We start from the raw sequence: 25,858 nt of genomic DNA on the forward strand, positions 1-25,858 counted from the left end.
AAGGGTTTTTGACAGGTTTCCTGCCAACAAATAGTTCATAATCTTGTGGCATCTTCAGTGGTGAACATAGAGATAAATTACAATGAACATTTCAAAGATGATGCTGTTCTTTTATTATCTAATTATTATTATCTGTTATCTAATTTCATCTTTCCTAAATAAATATTAGTTTTTTTCTTAAATGTATTTTATTTAACATATATAAATAGGGTAATTTTGATTATATAATTTGAGATAGGTGAAGGCTGATTGAGTATAGAAAGGTAGCAGACTTTGTTCTAAATAATTCCAGCAGGGTTGAGGTGCTCAGGCTAATGACCTGCCAGTCTCCACCTTGTAAAACAGTTCACCCGTAGGTCTTCCCAGAGCTCAATGTAGATGATTCTGTGAAGGCTGGATAGCAAGGACCTTGCTGTCATTCAGAAGTGAGGTTTAAATTATTTCTCATACATCAACTTTTGAGATTTGAGATAACACATCATTTTCTAACCTTCCTGATACAGGTTGCAGAAGCTGACAGAAGTAAAAAGAGACCACTGGAGAATGATGGGCCTGTTAAAAAGAAAGCAAAGAAAGTCCAAGAAAAGAAAGGGGGAAGTGATTCAGTAATGTCTGAGATCCCTGGTGAGTTCTGTGGCAATGATTCTTCACTCTCACCAGTCATGGCTCTGATATTCTTGCATTCTCCAGAGGGCAGAGGCGGCTCTTGGAGAGTTGTGCTGTGTTTTCCTTTGTGAAGAAAGGTCCCCATTGTGTTTGAGTCGAGTGGCTTCTCCATGATTGGTGGTGGTGTGTGTAGGAGGTTGGGGGAGTGGAGGTAAGGGCTGGAGTTCTGCCAGTTTTCTCTTTTATTCTCTCTAGCTAATTTTTGTTCTAATTATAAAAGTAAAGCATTCTTGTTACAAAAATTTCAAGCGACACAGAAATGCAAAAGGTACACAGTGAAGGACCCCAGAATCCTTCCTTTTCAGTGAGGCCTACTGCTAATTTTGGGGGGTATTATATATTCTTCCTGGTTTTTCTCTTTATACACATATATATGTGCACACGTAGATCACAAATTAGTTAACTAAAAATCATATTTTATAAATTGTATTATGCTTTACATGCTCCTTTGCAGCTATCTTTTTCCACTTAGCAGAACGTTTTGAACAGTGTTCAGTGTTAGGACGTGTGGCTCCACCCTGTCCTTTTTCAGCATGGAGCCGCTCTTTCTGTCTACTAAAAGGCTTTGGATAAACCCATCGTTCCTGAGCTCCTGAACTCCTAGAGGTGGTGTTGGATACAGATGGCTGAGCAGATTTTCCTCTAGTTTTTGGCCTCAGAGAATTTGTGATAAGGGAAGACAGAAAATGCTTCTTTCTTTATTATCCCCAGGACATTAGGTAAAGAGAATGAGACAAAAGCAAAAAAAAAAAAAGAGGCTCAGCTCAGTTGATCAAGTGTGTAAGATACCTCTCCCTCCTCAAAAGGTAAAATTTGGATTTAGGGTCGACATGAAAGCCTTAGTGTGAAATAACTGTAGAAATGGAGACATCCGGCTAACGAGAAAGATAAAGCTGAAAAGACGCTTTCCCTCCTCCTTTGTGAAGGAGGCGTGACTTGACAGAGTTTACCATGTGTTAATGTTGCATTTGCTGGGGTTGTCTACCTTTTTTAATTCATTATTGTACACAGACCTGATCTATTCAGTTTTTCAGTCAGTTCTCCAAGCAGTTAATGAGCACCCACTAATATGCCTGCCATTGTTCTAGTGGCTTTTGTAGCTCATTTATTCTCCCTGACAACCCTTGTTGTCCTCCTTCTGTAGAGGAAGAGGAGGGTGATAGGTGACCCAGGATCACACAGGATGGCTAAGATGGAAAGTGTTGGAAATGTGGCAGCAGCCTTGGAATGTTTTGTTAAAAATGACACTCAGGAAGAGAGGAGAGGAGCATCCACCAGTCAAAAGCTGGTGACTGCTCCGTATCAGTTTTTTTTTTTTTTTAATAACAGAATTATTAAGGTATAATTCACAAACCATATAATTCACCCATTTAGCATGTGCAATTCAGTGACTTTTAGTATAGTCACTGAACTGTGCAAGCATCATTATTAAAGTCAATTTTAGAACATTTTTATCACCCAGAAATAAACCCTGTACTCATCCACAGTCACTTCTCATTTTCCACCAACGCGCCCCCAGCCCTCGGCAACCACAAATCTACTTTCTGTCTATAGATTTGCCTATTCTGAACATTTCATATAAATAGAATTTTACAATATGTGACTTGTTTTTCTGGTTTCTTTCACTTAGCATAATGTTTCCAAGGTTCATCCATGTTGTAACATGTATCAGTACTTCCTTCCTTTTTTTAAAAAAAATTTTGCTTTAATTTCTTTTTAGTGTGTTAAAATACACATAACATAAAATTTACCATCTTAACCATTTTTAAGTGTATGGTTCTATGGTATTAAGTACATTCATTTTGTTGTGCAACCATCACTACCATCCATCTCTAGAGCTCTTTTCCTTGCAAAGCTAAAGCTCTATACCCATTAGACAAGAGCTCCCCATTCCCCCTCTTCCAGCCCATGGCACCCACCGTTCTACTTTCTGTCAATGATTTTGACTACTCTAAAGTACTGCATTCCTTTTTATTGCTGAGTAAGATTCCATTGTATGGATCCACTTCAGGTCTTAACTCTTCAATTTACAAGTTCTTTTTTATAACGGGGATCCACAGGGGAAGAAAGCTTTTTTATACTCACGAGGAAACTTTATACATTTGGAAAGTGATTTAAGTATGCATTTTGAAAATTACAGGGAATAATAATAAACAAGGTAAAACATACATTTGAAAAGAGATTCAAAGATATATTTCTAGAATAAGAGAAGTCACAGTAAACTAGGTCAAGTATATACATTGGAAAAGTCATATATTTGAGAAGAAAATGAGTCACAGTATTCCTTCAAAGGTTCTTAATCTTTAGCATATGTGTCATCAAGGTGTTTTTTGTGTTTTTTAATTATAGGGTATTGATTTCCCTACTACGTCTTTTTTCCTCTGGCTGCTTTTAAGATTTTCTCTTTATCACTGGTTTGCAGACATTTGGTTTTGATGGGCCTTAGTCTAGTATTTAAAAAAATGTTTCTTTCTTTCCTTTTTTGAATTTTGTTTGGATTTCATTTAAAGCGTCTTAGGTCCACGGGTTTATAGTGTTCATCAAATCTGGAGGGTTTTGGCCATTATTTCCTCGGGTACTCTTTCTGTGTCCTGCACGTCTTCTGCTGGAAGCTTATTAACAGGGCTACTGGACTACTCGGCGTTGTCCCTCACGCCACTGAGGCTCTGTTCGCTCGTTCCCCGTCTTGTTTCTCCTTGTGCTTCATTTTGGATCAGTTCTCCCGCTATGTTGTCAAGTTCAGTGATTTTTTTTTCCTGTGGTGTCTAATTTGCCATAAATCTCATTCAGTGAAATGTTCATGTCAGATATTGTGTATTTCATCTATAGAGGTTCTGTTCTGTTCTTTTTAAAAATCTCCCTTTTCTCTTTGCGAATTACATCTCAGTAAAGCTGTTACCAAGAAAAAAAATCTTCCATTTTGCTCCTCTTTATGTTCGTGTTTTCCTTTACATTCTTGATTATGTGGAGCATATTTATAACATGTGTTTTTTTGTCCTTATATGCTAATTCTATGATCTCTGTCATTTCTGGGTCTGTATCCCTTGACTGATTTTTCCTACCTTTTGCATGTGTAGTAGTTAATTGTTTGGATCGTGGATATTTTGAATTCTGTGTTGTTGTGTGCTGGGTTTTGTGTTTCTTTAAAGAATGTTGGACTTTGTTCTGGCAAGCAGTTAAAACCTTTGTGGATCAGTTTGATGTTTTTCTTTTCTTTTTTTTTTTTGGTGAGGAAGATTGGCTATGAGCTAGTATCCATTGCCAATCTTCCTCTCTTTGCTGAGGAAGATGGTCCCTGAGCTAACATCTGTGCCCATCTTCCTCTGTTTTGTATATGGGATGCTGCCACAGCATGACTTGATGAGTGGCGCGTAGGTTGGCGCCCAGGATCCGCACCTGTGAAACCTGGGTCGCTGAAGCAGAGCATGCGAACTTAACCACTACACCACCAGGGTGGCCCCAATCAGTTTGATCTTTTTAAGGATTGTTTTTAAACTTTGGAAGAGAAGGTCTAGAGTAGCTTCATTCCTAAGGCTTGACTTTCTAGATTTGGGACGGGCTGCATAATAGCAGTAGCACCATTACGTAGTATTTCCACCATATACAGACAATACACATTAATAACCTTTGGAACATAGATAATAGTAAAATGTAGCAGATTTCAAGAAGTGATGAGGTTTGAGTATTTGCTACCTTGTTTTTAGTATAATATGTTTAATTGTAAGTTTATATAGCCTAATTTTTAACAGTGGCTGTTTTTGACAGCTGGTTCACAAAATTCTTGAGGATTTAGCAGTTGCCTCTCAAGAGCCGCTGTGAGTTGGCTGCAGCACACCCCTGGTCTCCCTGTGTGGGCTAGTCTGAGCTTCCTCAGAGCGTGGTGGCTGGGTGCCGAGGTTGAGCACCCTGCGAGAGAGCCAGACAGAAGCCGTATTGCCTTATATGATCTAGCTCTGGAAGTCACAGAGTGTCACTTCTTTCGTACTCCGTTGGTCCACTTGGTTACAAAGGCTTGCCTAGGCTTGAGGGAAAGGACACAGATCCCACCTCTCAGTGCCGGAGTGTCAGCATCACGTTGTAGGAAGAGCATATCGGATGGGATATATATAGGTTTGGCTATCTTTAATAGATAAAATCTCCCACATAGGTCAAAAGTCAGACTTGACTTTTTATTTTATTAATATTCTTATTTTAATTACAGATAAACATAGTGTAGAACTCTATCTCAGAAGCATTTTGATAAATGCAAATATCCATTATCTTAATGCTGTATATATTTGGACTTTCCAAAGTCAATGAGGATTTATAAAATACAGCCAGAGTATATAAAAATAAAATACAATTTTTGAAAAACCTGGGAAAATCTATGAGATATTATACCTTTAAACCATACCCAAAAAGTTCAAATGGAAATTTGCCTTAAATTCATATAGTTTCCAGGTTATCTTGTTCCTTCTAGAACCATTTTATAAAAGACACCAATCAGTGTTTATAATTATTATACACTGCAGTTCATATCCTAAAGTTAAAGACTACTTATAATGAAGAATTCAGATTCATTCATGGAATCAAATATGCCATTCCCCAAATTCCCAATTTTGTGTTCTGTAATGACTGTACTTATCAAACAGGGTAAAACATAAAATTTTATTCAATGAATTTTCCATTTTCATTTTATACTTTTAAAAAAAGAATCACCTTTTACAGTTTAAAACAACGTGCCCAAATTTGGAACGAATGTTTAAAAATAAATGTGAGGTTATTTATTAATAAATAATAATTTAATAATAAGCAGTGAGGTTAAAAATAAGTCTTTTACTAAGGAAGAGCCAAGTTCTGCCCCTTACCTGGGTTTCTGCTCTTAGGCAAGATTTGAAACTGCCTCTTATATTTATTTATTTTTCATTGTAAGACCCTCGCCTCCTTGGCTTATATCTTATTCTTATCTGCCTGAGTTTAAATATCTTCTTTTGAGCTTAAGCTCTCAAAAACATTGGCTGGAGGTTGTCTTTCCAAACAGACAATTCTTGAGACCCTGAGACTGAGGAACATTGATTTTTTTGTTGTTGTTGTTTTTAATTCTTCACTGATGTTTAACATATATAGAGAATCATAAGCTTGATAAATTTTCACAAACTGAAGTCGCCTGTGTGACCATCACTGAGATCAAGAAACCTCATTACTAGGACCCCCAGAAACTTCTCTGTGCCTCTTCCTACTCACAACCTCCCCTCCTCCAGGGATTACCACGATCCTGACTTCTACCAGAGTAGATTAGTTTTGCCTGAACATTGTATTTAATTCAGCAGACGTATAATATGTTTGTAACACTCCAAAGGTTTTTCTTTTTTCCTTTTTTTAAGATAGTGAATTGTTTTATCTATAAAATAGATTACTTTACACATTAAAATAAATCTGTTTATAGTGACACATATTTCCATTTTCAGCATCTAGTCAGTGCCTCCTTCTAGATTAAGGTTCTTGATTTATTTATTTATTTTTTTAATTTTATTTATTTATTTATTTTTCCCCCGCAAAGTCCCAGTAGATAGTTGTATGTCATAGCTGCACATCCTTCTAGTTGCTGTATGTGGGACGCGGCCCCAGCATGGCCAGAGAAGCAGTGCGTTGGTGCGTGCCCGGGATCCAAACCCGGGCCGCCAGCAGCGGAGCGCGAGCACTTAACCACCAAGCCACAGGGCCGGCCCAAGATTCTTGATTTAAAATATGATAATTCTTCTGCCTCCTTGATCCTTCATAACCTAGGCTTATTCTGAGGAGAGAAAGTAACTATGATGTATTTCCATTTAGGGTACACAAAAAATTAAGGCATAAACAGTGAAGGACTTAATTTTAGTGAAATATTCTTGGGGAGAAGTTTTTGGTAGCTTTAATATCATTGGGACAGCAACCAGTGGCCTTACTTCTAGGATTTGTCTTCCTAAGGGCTCAGAGACTTCAGTGATGATGCTGCCAAGGCTTAATCTCATATTGTGGAGATTTGGTAGTTCATCTCATGGCACCTTCAGAGACGGAAATATGAAGGCTTGGTACTTGGTACAAGTGAAGTTTTAAGTACAGGAGCAGAAGATGGAGGTTGCTAAGGTGTATTGGGCACTCACTTTTCCAAGAGCCAGGTTTTCACAGTGATTACAATTTCTTTTTCAAGTCCCAATGGAGGGACTGGGGCTATGCTTCTGTCTTTTCTCAGGTATAAAGGTTTTTGTAGCTCTTGGGACTTTTCACTTGAGAAAGCTTCCATTTGTTTTTCCCCCTTGAAGGCCTTTTGAGGTTTTAAAACCTCTCTTAGGTATCTGTGAGGGAGGCAATGAAAGATTTTGTCTTTCCATTGTAAGCTTTGTTCTTCTCACAGATAACATGCTCATAATTCCCCAGTTTTCTTTTAGATGAGTCAAGGTATGATGGTTCTAGGAGCATTAAGAGAAAACTGTAATTTTGGGTCATTTCTTGTGTACCAGTTCTTTCTCTTACTATATTTTTTAGTTCAGGAATCATAATGGCTTAACATAAATGAACAAGGTGGGGTGCCTCACTTCTTGACTCTTGAGCTGAGGAGCACACACAGAAAGTCAGTCTAGCCTAAGGATGAAAGTTGGGCACCCGGAAAAACGAAAACAAAATTTTAAGAGGTGTGGAAGTGTTGCAGAGAGGTGAGACAGACATGGGCTCAATCCAGGATCAGACCTGAGCTGACGTAAGCCGTTCTGAACTGACAGCAGCTCAGGGAGGGAGCTTTGTGGTGAATCTTACTTAGTAGTGGTGGGAGTAGGGTAGGGCAGTAGGGAAGGGTAGTAAGGAGGAGGGCACGATAGTAAGCCATCAAGGGATCTTACCACACACACTCTAAGTCTTGTCCCGAGATCCACAGTGCTCCACATCTGGCCAAGTGAGCCCTGAAGTTTGTGGAAATAAGGCCATAGACATGGACGTTTTTGATATATAAACTTTACTGCTTACTTTAAAAAATAATGAGAAGAAAAGAGGAGCATCCACCAGCCAGAAGAGTCGCTAGCTACTTGACTTCAGCTTTTAACACTTCAGTTTTAGATATTCTTTTTTAACGTGAGTACAGCCCCGAGGTTTGCACCCACCCCCATCCTGGGGAAGTTTTTTTATATTCATAGGAGGGAAATCCTTGTCTAATATACTAACTTACATATACTTTTGAGGAGTGATTCAGGAATTCGTTTGAAAAGGGGAGAGTAGTATTAAATAAGGTGAATATATACATTTGAAAAGAGATTCAAATATACATTTTTCTAGCTATGAGATTAACAGGAGAAAAGATAAAGTATATATCTGAAAAATGGTTTAAATATAAAAATGATAAGTTTTAAACTTTTAGAAATGAACAAAACACAACTCTTACCCTCAGAGTGTTTTTGCTTTAAAAGGGAGGGTAAGAAATGACAAAGGCAGTCCCAGTTTCCTTATATTTAATAGTAGCTACCTAGTAGTATTGCTTTAAAGGGTGAAATAATGTATTCTGGCATATTCTGGCAATAATGTATGCAGTAGATCTCTAGTAAATGAGAGTTTCTCTTCTTTTACGGATTGCTTGCTTGTGAATAACTGCTAATTGGCAGACTATGATGCGTGCTATAGAGAGATGTGATCTTGTTATAGGAACACAGACAAAGAAAAGATGACTTTAAGCTGGAGGAATTAGCAGCGAGTTTCACGAGAAAAGTAGCTTTGAGATGAGTCTTGACGAATGAGTACAACTTTGACATGTGGAAATGGGAGTCAGGGACATTCCAGGGAGAAAGAATAGCGTCAGCAAAGCTGTGGTGGCAGGAAAGCAGGTGTGTCTGGGGTGGTAATCTGATTTCCTTGGTGAGCCGCTGGTGTCAGTATCTTTAGGTCTTTCCCATTGAGCTTGTCAGTTTCCCCAGTCTGGAGTCTTCACAACTCCTGCCTGGAGGAGAGAGGTCTGGCGGCCTGTGTTCTGAGCTGGTGACAAGAGGCTGGGTTTCTCATCGTGCAGTAAGGCTGTATTCCCGTTATTTGGGCTTAGGCACAGTACTGCATCTCAATTGTGCCTGTTTGCCTTTTCCAGAGAAATCTCCAGTCCTCCCCTGAGGTGGAGGAAGGACAGCTGCCCTGGAGCTTGGAGTGGGGTAGGGGTCTAGGAATCAAATTGCTTTGAAGCAATCCTCTTTATTTTAGAGCGTCCCTTTATTCCATTTCCAGAGGGACTGGTGCCCTAATTCCTAAGCCTTTTAAGCATTTTGTGTTGTAAAACAGGATTGGTTCTTGGTTTTCTTCACTACTGACTTAGGATTTGGCTTTCAGATATGCTAAATTGATTATTACTCATTCATTTGTCCTTCTAGCCTCAGATATTTCATTTGCAGTTGTCACCTCTCTTTTTCTCTCTGTCCTTATGGGCTTATATCCCAAAAAAAGAAAAAAAGAAAAAAAAAAAACGCTGCTGTAGTTTTAATGGGGTTTCAGGACTAAGTGAAATTAGATGCATGTTTCAATATGTCATCTTGCCCCTAAACCCAATGTTTTTTTATTTCCTTATCACGTTATAGTTAGGTTTATTGCTTTCGTGAGAAGCTCCCTCTTTAAAAATCCTATGCTGGTTATGAATCGACATAATGAGACAAAATGCTATTGTTATATTTTCTTCTGATTTGCTAACAAAGAGCCAAAGAAATGTCTGAGGACCAAGATTGTTTTAAAGTCTCTGGAAAAATTGAAAGAATTCTGCCGAGATTCTGCCCTTCCTCAAAATAGAGCCCAGACAGAGCCTCTTAAGGAGAGATTTGCAGTTCTGCCAAAGTGTACTGATTTTGACGATATCAGTCATCTGCGTGCAAAGAATGCAGTTTCTTCTGAAGATTCCAAATCTCAAACTAGTCGAAAGGTATGTAACGCTTACATAGATGAATGTCCTACTGCCCAGGATAGGAGGTTCTGAAGTGCCGTTTGTTCTGTGGGCTCACTTCGGGCAGAGGTTCCCAAACTTGGCTGATCATCTGAATTAGTTGAGGGAGCTTTTGCTTTTTATTTTATTTTATTTTTAAATCCCTAGAGATTGTGATTTACTGTGTGTTAAAGAGGGATGAATTGGTTTATACTAAAACAAAACAAAGCAAAAGCCTCTCAGGTAATTCTGAGGTTCAGCCTGGATTAGGAGCTGTTGACTTGGGGGGGTTCTTTATTGATTATTAATACAAGCACAGTTTCTTTTTTTTTTTTCCTTTCTTTTTTTTTTTTTTGTGAGGAAGAATGGCCTTGAGCTAACATCTGCCAATCCTCCTCTTTTTTTTGCTGAGGAAGACTGGCCCTGGGCTAACATCGATGCCCATCTTCCTCTACTTTGTATGGGACACCGCCACAGCATGGCTTGCTAAGCGGTGTGTTGGTGCACGCCCGGGATCTGAACCGGCGAACCCCGGGCCGCCGCAGCGGAGTGCGTGCACTTAACCGCTTGTGCCACCAGGCCGGCCCCAAGCACAGTTTCTTATAGTCCTCCTCCTGTTTTCCGTGATTAACCTGGACAATCATGGTGTACAACATATATGGATGTTTTGAGGTTTTCATTTGAAATCTTGGCTGATATAAAGTAAATTCGAAGCTAAACCAAATGAATATGGCTCTTTACTTCAACTGTTTTGTGATTTATTAATGTTTTTCATCATTACAAAATCATGGCATTTAACTCTTGCTCCATCAGTCAAATCTACAATTCAGAATAGTGGTTCTCAGCCCAGCTTTAAATTAGAATCACCTGTAGAACTTTAAAAATTACCCTTAGCAAGAACCTTTCCTCTGAATCACATTTAATTGGTGTTCAATAAGAACTGGGCATGGATATCGTTTAAAAGCCCTCGTTTTAATCTGTAGTCATGATTGAGAACCACTGAATTAGAGAAATAGTCTTAACATTTTTTTTTTGAGTCATTTAAATGTAATGAAAGCTGTAGACTCTTTCCTCAGAAAAATACTCAGACCAACAAAATTTTGTGTATAATTCTCAGAAGTTCACACTCCTTCCCACAAAGTCCAGATCATGAACAACTCCTTCAGCAAGACTAAGATCCATTGACTTATCTTAGATCATCAGGAAAAAAAAGTGTGTTTGTTCTCATTTTTAATCTCTTATTACTTAGAAGGAGTTCGCCTGAGTGTAGTGGTCATGAAGAATAGAGGTCAAAAAATGTGTCTATTAAAGCTCGTTTCTTAATTGGACAACTTACCCCAGGGCCGCATGAGAGCTTATTTACTATTGCTTTAAACATAGAATGACCTACTTGGCATTTCTGATTCACAGCAAATTAGAAGTAACCAGTTAGAAGGGACACCTAGAAGTAGTACGTGGATATTACTACAAGTGATAGCTGACTATTTGATGGCGTGGAAGGACACAGATGAATGAACTTAAATGCCCAGTGGTCTGGGATCCTTAGTGTGGGGGTCAGCAACCCCCAAAGTCTTGTTTGGTCCTGAAATTCCCATTTTATTATTCTGATCACCCTGAATTTTAAAGACAATGTTATATTGAGTTCAGAATGCTGTCTCTGGGAATATGAAAAAGAGTATAATATGTCCGAGAAGTATTTCCACCCAAATGGTGAGAAAAAAGTTGCTTAATACTCAAGTATTCAGATTGACTTATTTATTAATATCCCATTGGATAAAACTTTTTTTCTGGATGCCTACTCTCATTCTGTATATGAATAAGGTATAAAGTACAAACTTTTTTTCCTAGGAAATATATTTTTTAAAATATTGAGTTCCTTAATATGTAGTATTCCTGGATTTTACATAAAAGTCATGGAAACAAAGTAGAAAATCCCCATCAAAAGTAAAAGCAAATACATTCTCCACTCTGATATATTGACCCACTTTTCTCTTGCCACACCTCTCCAGGCCTCACTGTCTTGTTATTGCTGATCTTCGGAGTTTGCTGGGCTACACTGTTCAGATAAATTGCGTCTCTACCTGCCATCCTAGTGAAGCTGATTTTTTAAAAACATTTAGCAACTGTAAAGTACATGTTTCTGGGCTTTCTCTCAGAGTAGAGTTGCCCTCCCTGGGCCATATAGGACCTTTCTTTCTCTCTTTTCTTCCCCTGTTGGTCACTAGTTTTTTAGATCATATTTTTTTTTTTTGGTGAGGAAGATCAGCCCTGAGCTAGCATTCGATGCCGATCCTCCTCTTTTTTGCCGAGGAAGACTGGCCCTGAGCTAACATCCGTACACATCTTCCTTCACTTTATGTGGGACGCCACCACAGCATGGCGTGACACGCAGTGTGTTGGTTCACATCCGGGATCTGAACCCGCGAACCCCGGACTGCTGAACCGGAGCGTGTGTACTTAACTGCTTGTGCCACCGGGCTGGCCCCTAGACCATATTTTTAATTCTAGGGATAGCTGGTAAAGTTTTAGATGTTGGCAGTGACACAGTGGCAATTAATTAGAAGTTGGATTTATCCTAAAAATTTGTCTCATTTTACTTCTTGTGTAAATAAGTCTCTTGTACAAGGAATTTGCTCTAAGCTGTGAATTGGAATTAATTATGGTTTTCATACGGGAAAGTAAGGATACCAGGAATACTAATGTTGAAAATGTAATCTTGTGCTTTATGTGTTCCAGAAGTTCTAATCGTGATTCTTTCTTGAAATAAAGCTTTAAGGGTTATACTATCTTTTAGACTGTGCTTGGAAATGTAAAATATTGCAGCTTTAGCGGCTTGTATGCTTATTTAAAGTGTTTCTGCCTTACTGCTGAGAGAGATTTATGCCTGCTGACTTTCTTGTGCCTTACGTACCTGGGAATGAATAATGAAAAGAAAAATGTTAATTACAATAGGTTTAATGAAATCAAATTTAAAAAGAAGCATGTAAAACATTAAAATGTTTAGGCTTTTAAAATTTGCTTAAATAATTATACGGTAGTTTAGTTTGGCTCATGTTTTTTTAGTGTTTTACTTTGAAAAAATTTCAAACCACAAAAAAATTTGCTTGAATATACTGTATACTCCTGTAAACCTTTCACTTAAGATTCACCAATTGTTAGCTTTGTGCTGAATTTACATTCTCTCTCTCTGGGAACTATTATTATAGTTAGTACTTTTCAAACTATAAAAATATTTTGGTTGCCAGGATAAGACACTTTTTGATCTCAGCCATTCTGGAGCATCATCACCTGGGGGTTACGAAAACTTGCAGAAGACTTCTGATTCTAAGACTTCTGATTCTAAGCCATCTAACAAACGGACCAAGAGCATCTACACGCCGTTAGAATTACAATACATGGAAATGAAGCAGCAGCAGAAAGATGCCATTTTGTGTGTGGAATGTGGATATAAGTATAGATTCTTTGGGGAAGATGCAGAGGTAAGTTGTTTTTTCAGACGCTGTTTCATGTTTTTCTTGTCCAGGCCCAAATATTTTCCAGTATTTTTGTTTCGTTTTCTGACCTTATGAAAAAGCTAATGTGATCAATTACCCTTTAAAAATGCTGTCATTTAAAGTAAAAACTAAAACAGAAGCAAACTTGGTTGGTGCTAGACTTTCGGGGAAGGAGGTGAGGGGTCCCTATTGGAATGTGGGTGCTTGTTTTCCATGGTACCTTTCATCCATCGAAAGTTGATGGGATGAATCAGTTAGCGAATAATCATGTATTTATGTTTCCAAATGAAGACTCAAGCAAGAAAAAAATTTTGAGATGTATGGAAGTTCCTCTGTTTAACCTTAATTTATGAATTTTCATAGCTGGGAACATAGTGAAGTCTCAATAGAAGAGCACACTAACTTTGTCAGCCACCAGCAGAAGGTGTTTGAAGGCTTTCAGGTCTCTCTGTATATCTCAGTCATCTTGCTGTCTTAGTCTAAGTTGGGTTTGTATTTAATTTTGGGTACTTGATGTAGGCCCAAGTTAAGAAGGTTAGAAGTGAATTTGAGCATTTAAGGGCAAGTTTAGAGAAAGTATTGCTGGTGACGCTTAGTTGGAGTCATGGATGATTGTGATGATTCCATAGTTTTAGGCCTGGTTGCATCCTACATCATCAGAGAGTAATGAGGTGACACATCTACTGCCTCATGGATGGGACGTGAAGACTTGATTAACTTTCTTCTTCCAATTTCCTATTATGGCAGGAAAGTGGTGTTCTCTAGTTCAGATTATGCTGTGTTCTGTGTTAGGAAATTAGACTTTGAAACAGAGTCAGCATATTTCCTGAGGACAGGGACAGACGAGTAGTTGGCATCCTATAGGTGAAGGGTTGAGAGGAAATGCTGTTCTCTGCCTTCCTCTCTAGGTCAAATGATAAATTCAGTCTTGACCAAAAGTAAAGGCTGATGTTTTCCTACCCTGCAGTGATGAACTAATTCAGTGCAGAGATGGGTGGGGTAGGGGAGCGAAAGTGTAGGCATGAGAGTTCCATGGCTCCAGTGGGCAATATCTGAGCCATGGTGCTTTCTAGAAGAAAGCAGACAGTCAGGTGGTGCTGTCTGGTTCTGCATTCCTATCACTCATGCACCATTAATTAGCTAACCAAACCAAGGGGTTCTCTTCTCACCACCTCAAAGATGCCCACTGTCCAAGTAGGTTCATAGTACTTTGTAGTATCTCCTAATTTTCATTTATTTGCGTGTGCTATGTAGCAAATTCTTATTTCCTTACAGCCTGTGCTCTCTCTGTTGAATAGTCCTTGTGTAGGGAAGGCTCAGCAGTTTATGGTTTGATAGATCTAAGGACATAAAAGAAGGCCTGTCATATTTTTCTGAGTCGTTTATAGATGCAGATGTTGGCCCTGAGGTTAGGCCATGGGAACTGCCAAAAATAGATTTAACCATAGGCTTCAACATAGGGAATGTCTTTTAAGCTTTTTATTGATATACACTCAGATAGAGAAGTGCACAGGTCCTAAGTGTGTACCTTGCAGATTTTTAACGGAGTCAATAAACACCGCACAGGGAATCCTGAAACAGAAATTCATTGACATTCTTGTTTTTAATTTTTCAGATTGCAGCCCGGGAGCTCAATATTTATTGCCATTTAGATCACAACTTTATGACGGCAAGCATACCCACCCACAGACTGTTTGTTCATGTCCGCCGCCTTGTGGCAAAGGGGTATAAGGTCAGCTTTGGCTTCCACCTGTGGGACAGGGGATTGGATTCTCCTCCAGAGAGTGAGAACATGTTTTGTAAGGTGGTGGCCTGTAACTGGTTTTGGAATTTGGCATTTCGGAGAAATGAAAGTGTGTTGTAATTATTAGCCTTATATCTTCATGAGTTTTTAACGTGTTAGTGTTTAGGCTAAAATTTTTTTGACTCTGTGATAGTGTTTCTCAGTGGTTCATCCACATAGGCAAGCTCCTTGTGGTGCTTATTACCTAAGCCCTGCATCTGGGCATTGCGGCCTAATTTGTTTACTTTAAAGGTTTCAGATTTAGCTTTTTAAAATCTGAAAGTATGTTTTCTTAAAAAAATTTCCATGTATTTGATATTCAATGTTTCTTATTTTTGTTGAAGGTGGGAGTTGTGAAGCAAACTGAAACAGCAGCGTTAAAGGCCATTGGGGACAACAAAAGTTCTCTCTTTTCCCGGAAATTGACTGCTCTTTATACGAAATCTACACTTATTGGAGAAGATATCCTTTTTGAATAGGAATTTTTCTCTTCAATGTTTCAAGGATTTTGTTTTAAATACCAAAGTTGTTTTTTTTTCTTTTAAACTGTTCTTTGAATGGGTATCTTTTTGGTGAGATGAGACTGTATAGTTACTTTGACATTTGATCAGTGTGCTTCTGAAGAGGGATGGGTTGGTGATGGCTGGAAATAAGCATTTCTCAAATGCCGTAGTGAAAGGGGAGCTTGTCATACTTGAAGAACAAGAAGAAAGAGAGCCTGATGGAAGGTGATGACAGGTTAGCAAGTGATTTGAAATCGCATCTTCCCTAGACCCCTGTGGGCGGTGGTTAGGTACCTAGGGCCTGCGAGCTCCTCCAGATCTTCCTAAGATGAGACCTAAAAAATAACCTATGAAGTTCAAAATGAGAAAAGAAAACTACAAAGTTAGCAGGCAGTTAACTGTTTATAAAACATAATAGTAGACCATCTTCATTAATTGTTAGCTTCGTAAAAAATTTTACTATTTTTGAAAATGGATTGTAAGCTTTCTTACTTTGCAGAAATCCTCAGCATACACAGTGATTGTTCCCAAATTTATGCTCATTCATAAATTCAGTGAGTTACTTGAAGTAAAATGATTTCAATAACAAAGTCATACAATTCTGTCAATTTTTTTAAAACTAAATAATTATGTATAATATGAGATAAGGGTGTGTTTTAAAATGTTTACTATGGAGTGAGGGCACGTCCAGAATAAATAGGGATAAGGTCCTAAATGATACTGTGTGAAGGTAATATTTCGGTTATGGCTTACGACAAATCTGCTTATTTAGAGTCCTGCTTAGCTTCTACCCAAATTCTGAAGACTGTTGTGTTCCATTAATGCCACGAACAGGGAACGGCTATCACTCAGAGTGGACCCCACACTGTGAACAGCTCTGTGTTGTTCTAAGCTGATGAGGCTGTGAGAACCTGGTAATTTTATTGTCCCTTTTTCCTGAACTTGAGTCTCTTATTTGAAGTCTGCTTCTCAAAACAGTGCCCCCCCTTCTCCTTCGTTGCTGCTATAGCTTGTATCTACTGATGCCCAAGTTGGATGTTCCCAGACTGACTTTGTCCAAAATCAGCTTTTCTCCCTGAGAGTTTAATTAATGGGCTCACTACACACACACACACACACACACACACACACACACACACACACGCACACACACACACACACCACGTATATTTCTGTTTTCTTCTCTAGTTTTCTTTTCTAAAAATTCTCTTGCTGTTTCTGGGAGCTGTTAGGCACTATCAGGGAAGAATATAATTTACACTATTTTAGGGTATGCATGCTTTGATTTGTGGAATTAAACATTATGGGATTGTTAAGGATTCAAGTCTTAGGACTGTCCAAGTAGAGAAGAAGGTTGATATTCAGGCTTCCAAGGGGTCAGAGGTACCTCCTAGGCCCTTTGGAAGTGAGAAGATGATAGTTGTCTGTCGTCATGAGCCTTATATCTTGGAGAAGATAAGGCATGTCACTATGATCAGAGTAAATCAGAAGAATGACTGCTGTATGGAAGATTTTTGCACAGAGCAAAAATGCTCAAGAAAACGAATCGTTATTTTAAAGGTGAAAACAGTTAATGGGAATGTAGCATATGTTTTTCTTTAATAATTATTACATGTGAATCCTCTAGTCAAGCTAGATGATGCTGTAAATGTCGATGAGATAACGACTGATACTTCTACGAGCTATCTTCTGTGTATCTGTGAAAATAAGGAAAATGTTAAAGACAAAAAAAAGGGGAACATTTTCATTGGAATCGTGGTAAGTACTTTGTAGCTAAAGAACGAGTGATAGATGTTCATGGTGTCTCTAGATATGAGTAATCATGTGTGGTTTGTAATGAGGATCTCTGATGAATTGTGCCCTCAAGTAATTGCACTAGAAAATCATTTTCCTCGTAATTTTATGTTAAACCACTGGTTATAATTGTGCTCTCATATGGCTACTTGGCACTCTGTGCTATGGAGAGATCCAGATAGATTCAGTCCATGTGCTCTAGGAGTTTAGGGCTGAAGATAGACACAGTGACAAGCATGCATGTGGGCAGTGTACAGATGGCAGAATAAAACACTAAGCCAACACATGCATGGTTAGCAAAAGGTTTTACATATTTCCTCTAGGGATGTGAAATTAAACACAAATGATTATGAGATTCTCATATGTAGATTTGGAGGAAAGGATAGTTAAGGGGAAATGATAATTGGCCAATACTAGACTCCATGTTTAATTAATATTAGGAATATTTACAAGGAGTCTTACAGGTGAATATAATTTATGAATCATAGTTTTATTGATCTTCCCTTCTGGCAATTTGTGAGCAGATTTGCCTGTTTTCAGACCTACCTGGACTCTGCTCAAAATCTTAGACATTTTAGGGCTCTTCAGAACTATTAGACTCCTTTGTTCTGTTAAGCAAAAGTAGGATTCCTTGCCTAAGTAATAACTAATTCTCTTTGTTTTTTCTGACTTTTGCAATCAGCTACAATATCAACAAAAATTCTTAGAACCCTAATGTCTCCAAAGTACCTTTTAATTTCTTATTCTGGCTGCATAACTGTGTTCATTTGACATTTGCTTAACCAATAAGCCTTTCTCTCAGGGAGTTAGCATTACTGTTGAATGGCTCTAAGTGATTTTTTTTTTTTTATTTTTTTTTTATTTATTTTTTTATTTTTATTGATATTTTAATGGTTTCTAACATTGTGAAATTTTGGGTTGTATATTTTTGTTTGTCCATCACCCCATATATGACTCCCTTCACCCCTTGTGCCCACCCCCAACCCCCACTTCCCGGGTAACCACAGTCCAGTTTTCTCTGTCCATGTGTTGGTTTATATTCCACATATGAGTGAGATCATACAGTGTTTGTCTTTCTCTTTCTGGCTTATTTCACTTAACATAATACGCTCCAGGCCCATCCATGTTGTTGCAAATGGGACGATTTTGTCTTTTTTTATGGCTGAGTAGTATTCCATTGTATATATATACCACATTTTCTTAATCCAATCGTCAGTCGAGGGACACTTAGGTTGCTTCCACTTCTTGGCTATGGTGAATAATGCTGCAATGAACATAGGGGTGCATAAGCCTCTTTCGATTGTTGATTTCAGGTGCGTTGGATAGATTCCCAGTAGTGGGATGGCTGGATCATAGGGCATCTCTATTTTTAATTCTTTGAGGAATCTCCATACCGTTTTCCATAGAGGCTGCACCAATTTGCATTCCCACCAGCTGTGTATGAGGGTTCCTGTTTCTCCACATCCTCTCCAACATTTGTTGTTTTTTGTCTTGGTGATTATAGCCATTCTAACGGGCGTGAGGTGGTATCTTAGTGTTGTTTTGATTTGCATTTCCCTGATGATTAGTGATGTTGAGCATCTTTTCATGTGCCTATTGGCCATCTGTATATCTTCCTTGGAGAAGTGTCTGTTCATTTCCTCTGCCCATTTTTTGATCGGGTTGTTTGTTTTTTTGTTGTTCAATTGTGTGAGTTCTTTATATATTATGGAGATCAACCCCTTGTCAGATGTATGTTTTGCAAATATTCTCTCCCAGCTGGTTGGTTGTTTGTTCATCTTGATTCTGATTTCATTTGTCTTATAAAAGCTCTTTAGTCTGATAAAGTCCCACTTGTTTATTTTTTCTTTAGTTTCCCTAGTCTGGGTAGGCATGTCATCCGAAAAGATTCCTTTAAACCCAATGTCAAATAGTGTGTTGCCTATTTTTTCTTCTATGAGTTTTATAGTTTCAGGTCTCACCTTCAGGTCTTTGATCCATTTTGAGTTAATTTTTGTGAATGGCGATAGCACATGGTCCACTTTCATTCTTTTGCATGTGGATGTCCAGTTTTCCCAACACCATTTATTGAAGAGACTTTCCTTTCTCCATTGCACGTCCTTAGCACCTTTGTCGAAAATTAGCTGTCCGTATATGTGTGGTTTTATTTCTGGGCTTTCAATTCTGTTCCATTGATCTGTGTGTCTGTTTTTGTACCAGTACCATGCTGTTTTGATTACTATTGCTTTGTAGTATGTTTTGAAGTCAGGAATTGTGATGCCTCCTGCTTTGTTCATTTTCTTTAGGATTTCTTTAGCTATTCGGGGTCTTTTGTTGCCCCATATAAATTTTAGTATTCTTTTTTCTATTTCTGTGAAGAATGTCATTGGGATTCTGATTGGGATTGCATTGAATCTGTAGATTGCTTTAGGTAATATAGACATTTTAACTATGTTTATTCTTCCAATCCACGTGCATGGGATATCTTTCCATTTCTTTATGTCATCGTAGATTTCCCTCAATAATGTCTTGTAGTTCTCATTGTATAGGTCCTTCACCTCCTTGGTAAGATTTATTCCTAGGTATTTTATTCTTTTTGATGCAATTGTAAATGGTATTATCTTTTTGAGCTCTCTTTCTGTTAGTTCATTATTAGCATATAGAAATGCAACTGATTTTTGTAGATTGATTTTGTACCCTGCAACTTTGCTGTAGTTGTTGATTGTTTCTAACAGTTTTCCAACAGATTCTTTAGGGTTTTCTATATATACAATCATGTCATCTGCAAATAGTGAGAGTTTCACTTCTCCGTTACCTATTTGGATTCCTTTTATTCCTTTTTCTTGCCTAATTGCTCTGGCCAAAACCTCCAGTACTATGTTGAACAGGAGTGGTGAGAGTGGGCAGCCCTGCCTCGTTCCTGTTCTCAGAGGAATGGCTTTCAGTCTTTCCCCGTTGAGTATGATGTTAGCTGTGGGTTTGTCATATATGGCCTTTATTATGTTGAGGTACTTTCCTTCTATTCCCATTTTATTGAGAGTTTTTATCATAAATGGATGTTGTATCTTGTCAAATGCCTTCTCTGCGTCTATTGAGATGATCATGTGGTTTTTATTCTTTGTTTTGTTGATGTGATGTATCACGTTGATTGATTTGCGGATGTTGAACCATCCCTGCGTCTCTGGTATAAATCCCACTTGATCATGGTGTGTGATCTTTTTAATATATTGTTGTATTCGGTTTGCCAATATTTTGTTGAGGATTTTTGCATCAATGTTCATCAGCGATATTGGCCTGTAATTTTCTTTCTTTGTATTGTCTTTGTCTGGTTTCGGTATCAGGGTGATGTTGGCCTCATAGAATGATTCAGGAAGTGTTCCATCTTCCTCTATTTTTTGGAATAGTTTGAGGAGGATGGGTATTAAATCTTCTTTGAATGTTTGGTAAAATTCACTGGAGAAGCCATCTGGTCCTGGACTTTTATTTTTTGGGAGGTTTTTGATTACTATTTCAATCTCTTTACTTGTGATTGGTCTATTCAGATTCTCCATTTCTTCTTGGTTCAATTTTGGGAGGTTGTATAAGTCTAAGAATTTATCCATTTCTTCTAGATTGTCCAATTTGTTGGCATATAATTTCTCATAGTATTCTCTTATAATCCTCTGTATTTCCATGGTATCCGTTGTAATTTCTCCTCTTTCATTTCTAATTTTATTTACTTGAGCCTTTTCTCTTTTTTTCTTAGTTAGCCTGGCTAAGGGTTTGTCTATTTTGTTTATCTTCTCGAAGAACCAACTCTTTGTTTCATTAATCCTTTCTACTGTTTTTTTGGTCTCAATATCATTTATTTCTGCTCTGATTTTTATTATTTCTCTCCTTCTGCTGGCTTTGGGCTTTGTTTGTTCTTCTTTTTCTAGTTCTGTTAGGTGTAATTTAAGGTTGCCTATTAGGGCTTTTTCTTGTTTGTTAAGGTGGGCTTGTATCGCTATGAGTTTCCCTCTCAGGACCGCTTTTGCTGCGTCCCATATGGTTTGATATGGCATGTTATCATTTTCGTTTGTTTCCAGATAGTTTTTGATTTCTCCTTTAATTTCATCAATGATCCATTGGTTGTTCAGTAGCATGTTGTTTAATCTCCACATTTTTGTCACTTTCCCAGTTTTTTTTTCCTGGTTCATTTCCAGTTTCATAGCCTTATGGTCTGAAAAGATGCTTGTTATGATTTCAATCTTCTTAAATTTATTGAGGCTTGCTTTGTTTCCCAACATATGGTCTATCCTAGAGAATGTTCCATGCGCGCTTGAGAAGAATGTGTAGTCAGCTGTTTTTGGGTGGAGTGCTCTGTATATGTCTACTAGGTCCATCTCGTCCAGTTTTTCATTTAAGTCTAATATTTCTTTATTAACTTTTTGTCTGGATGATCTATCCATTGCTGTAAGTGGGGTGTTAAGATCCCCTACTATTATTGTGTTGTTGTTGATTTCTCCTTTTAGGTTTGTTAATAGTTGTTTTATGTACATTGGTGCTCCTATGTTGGGTGCATATATATTTATAAGTGATATGTCTTCTTGATGGAGTGTCCCTTTTATCATTATATATTTCCCTTCTTTGTCTTTCTTAACCTGTTTTATCTTGAAGTCTACTTTGTCTGATATGAGTATGGCAACACCTGCTTTCTTTTGTTTGCCATTAGCTTGGAGTATTGTCTTCCATCCTTTCACTCTGAGCCTGTGCTTGTCTTTAGTGCTAAGATGTGTTTCCTGAAGGCAGCATATTGTTGGGTCTTGCTTTTTAATCCATCCTGCCACTCTGTATCTTTTGATTGGAGAGTTCAATCCATTTACATTTAGGGTAATTATTGAAATATGAGGGTTGAATGTTGCTGTTTTGTCACTTATTTTCTGGTTCTTTTGCATTTCCTTTGTTTCTTGTCCCATTTGTCTTGGACTGCCAATTCAGTTTGGTTGTTCTGTCTTATGATTCTTCTAGTTTTCTCTTTGTTTATCATATGTGGTTTTAATTTGATTATTTGTTTAGTGGTTACCTTGAGGTTTGGGCGAAAAATCTTCTGTATGAGATAGTCCATTATCTGATAGCCTCCTATTTCCTTATACTAAGTCAATTCAGTCACTTTCCTCTTCCCCTTCTAAGTTGCTCTTGTTATACCTTATTCTATCTTGTGTTGTGGCTGTGTGTTTACAGTGATGAGGTTAAATTTATTTTTGGTGAATTTCTTCCTTTGATCTTTGAGTTTAGTATTTAAGTGGTTGCTAACCTATTCCGGTAAAGATCTACTATTTCTCTGATTTTGTCTACCTACTTTTCTCCTTACTCCAAGCTTTGTGTTCCCTTTCTCTTCTTGTTTTCAGGCCTGAGGGCCTTCTTGAGTATTTCTTGTAATGGCGGTCTCGTGGCCATGAACTCCCTTAGCTTTTGTTTATCTGGGAGAGTTACTATTTCTCCATCATATTTGAAGGATATTTTTGCTGGATAGAGTATTCTTGGCTGAAAGTTTTTGTCTTTTAGTATTTTGAATATATCATTCCAGTCTCTTCTAGCCTGAAAAGTTTCTGTTGAGAAATCCGCTGAGAGCCTGATGGGAGTTCCTTTGTACGTTATTTTTTGTTTTTGTCTAGCTGCCCTTAATATTGTTTCTTTGTCGTTGACCCTGGCTAGCCTTACCACTAGGTGTCGTGGTGAAGGCCTTTGTCTGTTAATATATATAGGAGTCCTGTTGGCTTCGCTTACTGGTATTTCCTGCTCCTTCCCCAGATTTGGGAAATTTTCAGCTATTATTTCCTTGAATAGGCTCTCTGTTCCTCTTTCCCTCTCCTCTCCCTCAGGAATACCTATAATTCTTATGTTACATTTTCTAATAGAGTCCGATATTTCTCGGAGTCTTTCTTCATTTCTTTTTAGTCTTAGTTCTCTCTCTTCTTCCATCTGGAGTATATCTGTATTCCTATCCTCTAAAGTGCTAATTCTTTCCTCCATATTGTCAGCTCTGTTCTTTAAAGATTCCAGATTCTCCTTTATCTCCTCCATTGTGTTCTTCATCTCCATCAGCCCTGATAGGTTTTTCTTTACGATTTCAATCTCTTTTGTGAAGAAACTCCTAATCTCATTTAATTGTTTGTCTGTGTTGTCTCGTATTTCGTTGAGTGTTTTTATGATAGCTATTTTGAAATCTCTGTCATTTAGTTTATGGATTTCTGTGTCTTCGGGGTTGATTTCTGGGTGCTTGTCATTTTGTTTCTGGTCTGGTGATTTCATATATTTTTGCATTGTGGTTCCTGTGTTGGTTTTGATTTTCCTCATCCTGGAAGTCTCTGGTTGCAATTTCCACCTGCCGCCACTGTGTGGTGGTAAAGGGCTGTGTAGTCTAAGCCCCCTGCGCTCTGCCCCAGTTTTTCTGCTGCGATGCGCGGTTTTGTTTTGTTTTGTTTTGTTTCTTTTCCCCACTGCGATCCACGGGTCCAGTCCAGTTTATTCAGGTCTGCCTCGGACCGCTAGATCTGGTCGAGCTGCGGACTCCGGGTTGCGGGGAGGGGGGAGCTCTCTCTTTTGCCCTCTGGGTCCCTGACGTGGGAGGCTTCTCGTTTGCCCCTCTTTATCCGCTCTCTGGGTTGCTCAGATGTTGATGGTAGCCCTGTGGCTCCTCTGAGCCCTCTGTGCGGGAGTTTCCCACTGGCTGAGAGCGCCCGAAGAGCTACAGTTTCCCGCCGAGGGCCGCCCCTCCCCCCTCTCTGGGAGCCGCGCGGACCGGATCGCTGATCTGATGGGGAGGGAGCGGAGTTCTCCTTACCTCTCCCCACTTCCTCTGGGGGCCCAGCACGTTCCGCTCTCAGATGTGCGGCAGTGTGGATCCCTCCGCTCCAGCTTTTGACTGTCTGGGATTCCGTTGTTGGTCTGTGGCTGTTACTTTTGTTGTATTTTGTGGGGGAAGAATTCACGGGAAAGCTCACTCCGCCATGATGCTGATGTCACTCACCTCTAAGTGATTTTTTTATCCTTGAGAAGCACTTTTTATTTAGCCTCAGGCAGTTGGGCGTGTCTACAGATAGTAAGGTTATTTGCTTTTAAGCTTTAACATATGTAATGTGCTATTTTATATTTACCCAAAACTCAGTCTGAAGAACCAAGTTGACAGTAGTAACTCCTGCTTAGTGCTTTTAGAAATACCCTCTGGCCTACTGCCAAAGTTAACCGTAGTGTATGAACTGGGATGTGAAAAAATGGGAAATGATAATTAGCCTCTCAGGCGTTTTCTTGGCACCTGTCCTTGACCTCAGTAACCACTTTTGGGCCGATGACATCCAGAACTCCGGGTCCAGGCTGCATCTTTCTCCTGAGCTCCAGGCTCCTGCTTCCAGCTCTTTATTGGACAAGGCACTCAGAATTTGCCCTGACTTCTCAAACTGGCTGAAATGGACCTCATCTTCCTTTACCCTCAACACTGCCCTTGCTGGGTTTTCCCTGTTGTGATGAGTTCACACATTCCCCAGCTACTTCCTAGGAGTCGTCTTTTGGGTATTGGTAGTTAGTCTTAAATCAGAGGCTTTCCTGTTGTAGTACCATTGTGATCAGGCCCTCTTCCGTCAGTCTGGGCAGCGCATGGTTTTATACAGGTTGACTTTGGGTTTCTTAGTGTCAATGTATTACACAGAGTAATAGATGTTGCGAGTATTACAATATAGACCATTTCTCTGATTTAAAAAGTCACAGGGGAATTTGGCTGATAAATTTGTTACTTGAACTTCTGTAAATGTTTGGTTTGTAGATTGGGAGATAAGCTGATGTGTGTGTACTAATCTGATCTGAACACTAGAGAAGGCCTCTGGGCTAGAATTAAGGAAATTCCTTGAGCCAAAAATGAGGATTTTAAAAACATTATAAAATAGTCAAGCGAAAACGTGCATAAAACAGAAATTTACAGTGTAGTGTGAGACAACCATCCAGGTCAGGAAGTATAGCACTGCCTACAGAAGGACCCCTTCCCTCCAGAGGTGACCGTAATCCAGACTTTTATGATAATAATTTCCTTGCTTTTAGTTCCAGTTTTACCACCTGAAACTATATACAAATATATTGTATATTATACTTTATCTAATATAATATACTATATTATATATTAAATGTCTAGTATATTATACATAGTATATAGTTTGTATAAACTATGTACAAACATGTTGTATATATCCTTTTCGGTCTTGCTTCTTTTGTTTATTGTGTATATAAGATTTATTTACATGTGTTACTGTAGTAGTTCTTTCATTGTTATTGCTACATTGTATTTCATTTTATTATCTAGAGTTTATTCATTCTTCTGTTGATGGACATGTGGGTTCTTTCCAGTTTTTGGTTGTACAGAAAATGCTGCTGTAAACCTTTTTGTGCATGTCTTCTGGTATACATATGCCCAGAGTGTATACCTAGGGGAGGAATTGCTAAGTTATAGGGTATGGCTGTTTTCAACTTTCCTAGAAAAATGCCAGGCTGTCTTCTGAAGAGGCTGTCAGTTGACTTTCCGTCAGCAGCGTAGGAGTGTAGGGCTTGGTTGTTTTTCCTCCCGTCAGCTAATGCAGTCTGTAACTAGCCCCTTACATTTCTTAAGCTCAGTAGTGGATAAGAATGTGGCCTGTGGAATCAGACTACGTGAGTCTTGGCTCCACCATTTTATCACCCTGCGATCTTGGGTAAATTTTTTAACTTTTTCACTTCTTCCAAAAATGATCTTTTCCAG

At 38.5% G+C, this 25,858-nt stretch overlaps 1 protein-coding gene across 3 annotated transcripts in view; it reads left to right on the plus strand.

Annotated features, from left to right (window-relative positions):
* The window catches only part of MSH3 (mutS homolog 3), a 176,915-nt gene that overhangs the window by 1,243 nt on the left and 149,814 nt on the right, over nt 1-25,858 (plus strand). For 2 of the 3 annotated variants that reach the window (XM_058523611.1, XM_058523690.1), the window contains exons 2-7: nt 504-624; nt 9,342-9,562; nt 12,808-13,041; nt 14,672-14,788; nt 15,184-15,301; nt 16,955-17,100. In XM_058523611.1, the coding sequence (XP_058379594.1) occupies nt 504-624; nt 9,342-9,562; nt 12,808-13,041; nt 14,672-14,788; nt 15,184-15,301; nt 16,955-17,100 (957 nt within the window). Of the gene's footprint in view, nt 1-350; nt 426-503; nt 625-9,341; nt 9,563-12,807; nt 13,042-14,671; nt 14,789-15,183; nt 15,302-16,954; nt 17,101-25,858 lie in introns of those variants that run through there. The other variant, XM_058523772.1, reaches the window with a different exon arrangement.

Source organism: Diceros bicornis, chromosome 1 (genome assembly GCF_020826845.1).
Source record: "Diceros bicornis minor isolate mBicDic1 chromosome 1, mDicBic1.mat.cur, whole genome shotgun sequence".
Taxonomy (NCBI): domain Eukaryota; kingdom Metazoa; phylum Chordata; class Mammalia; order Perissodactyla; family Rhinocerotidae; genus Diceros; species Diceros bicornis.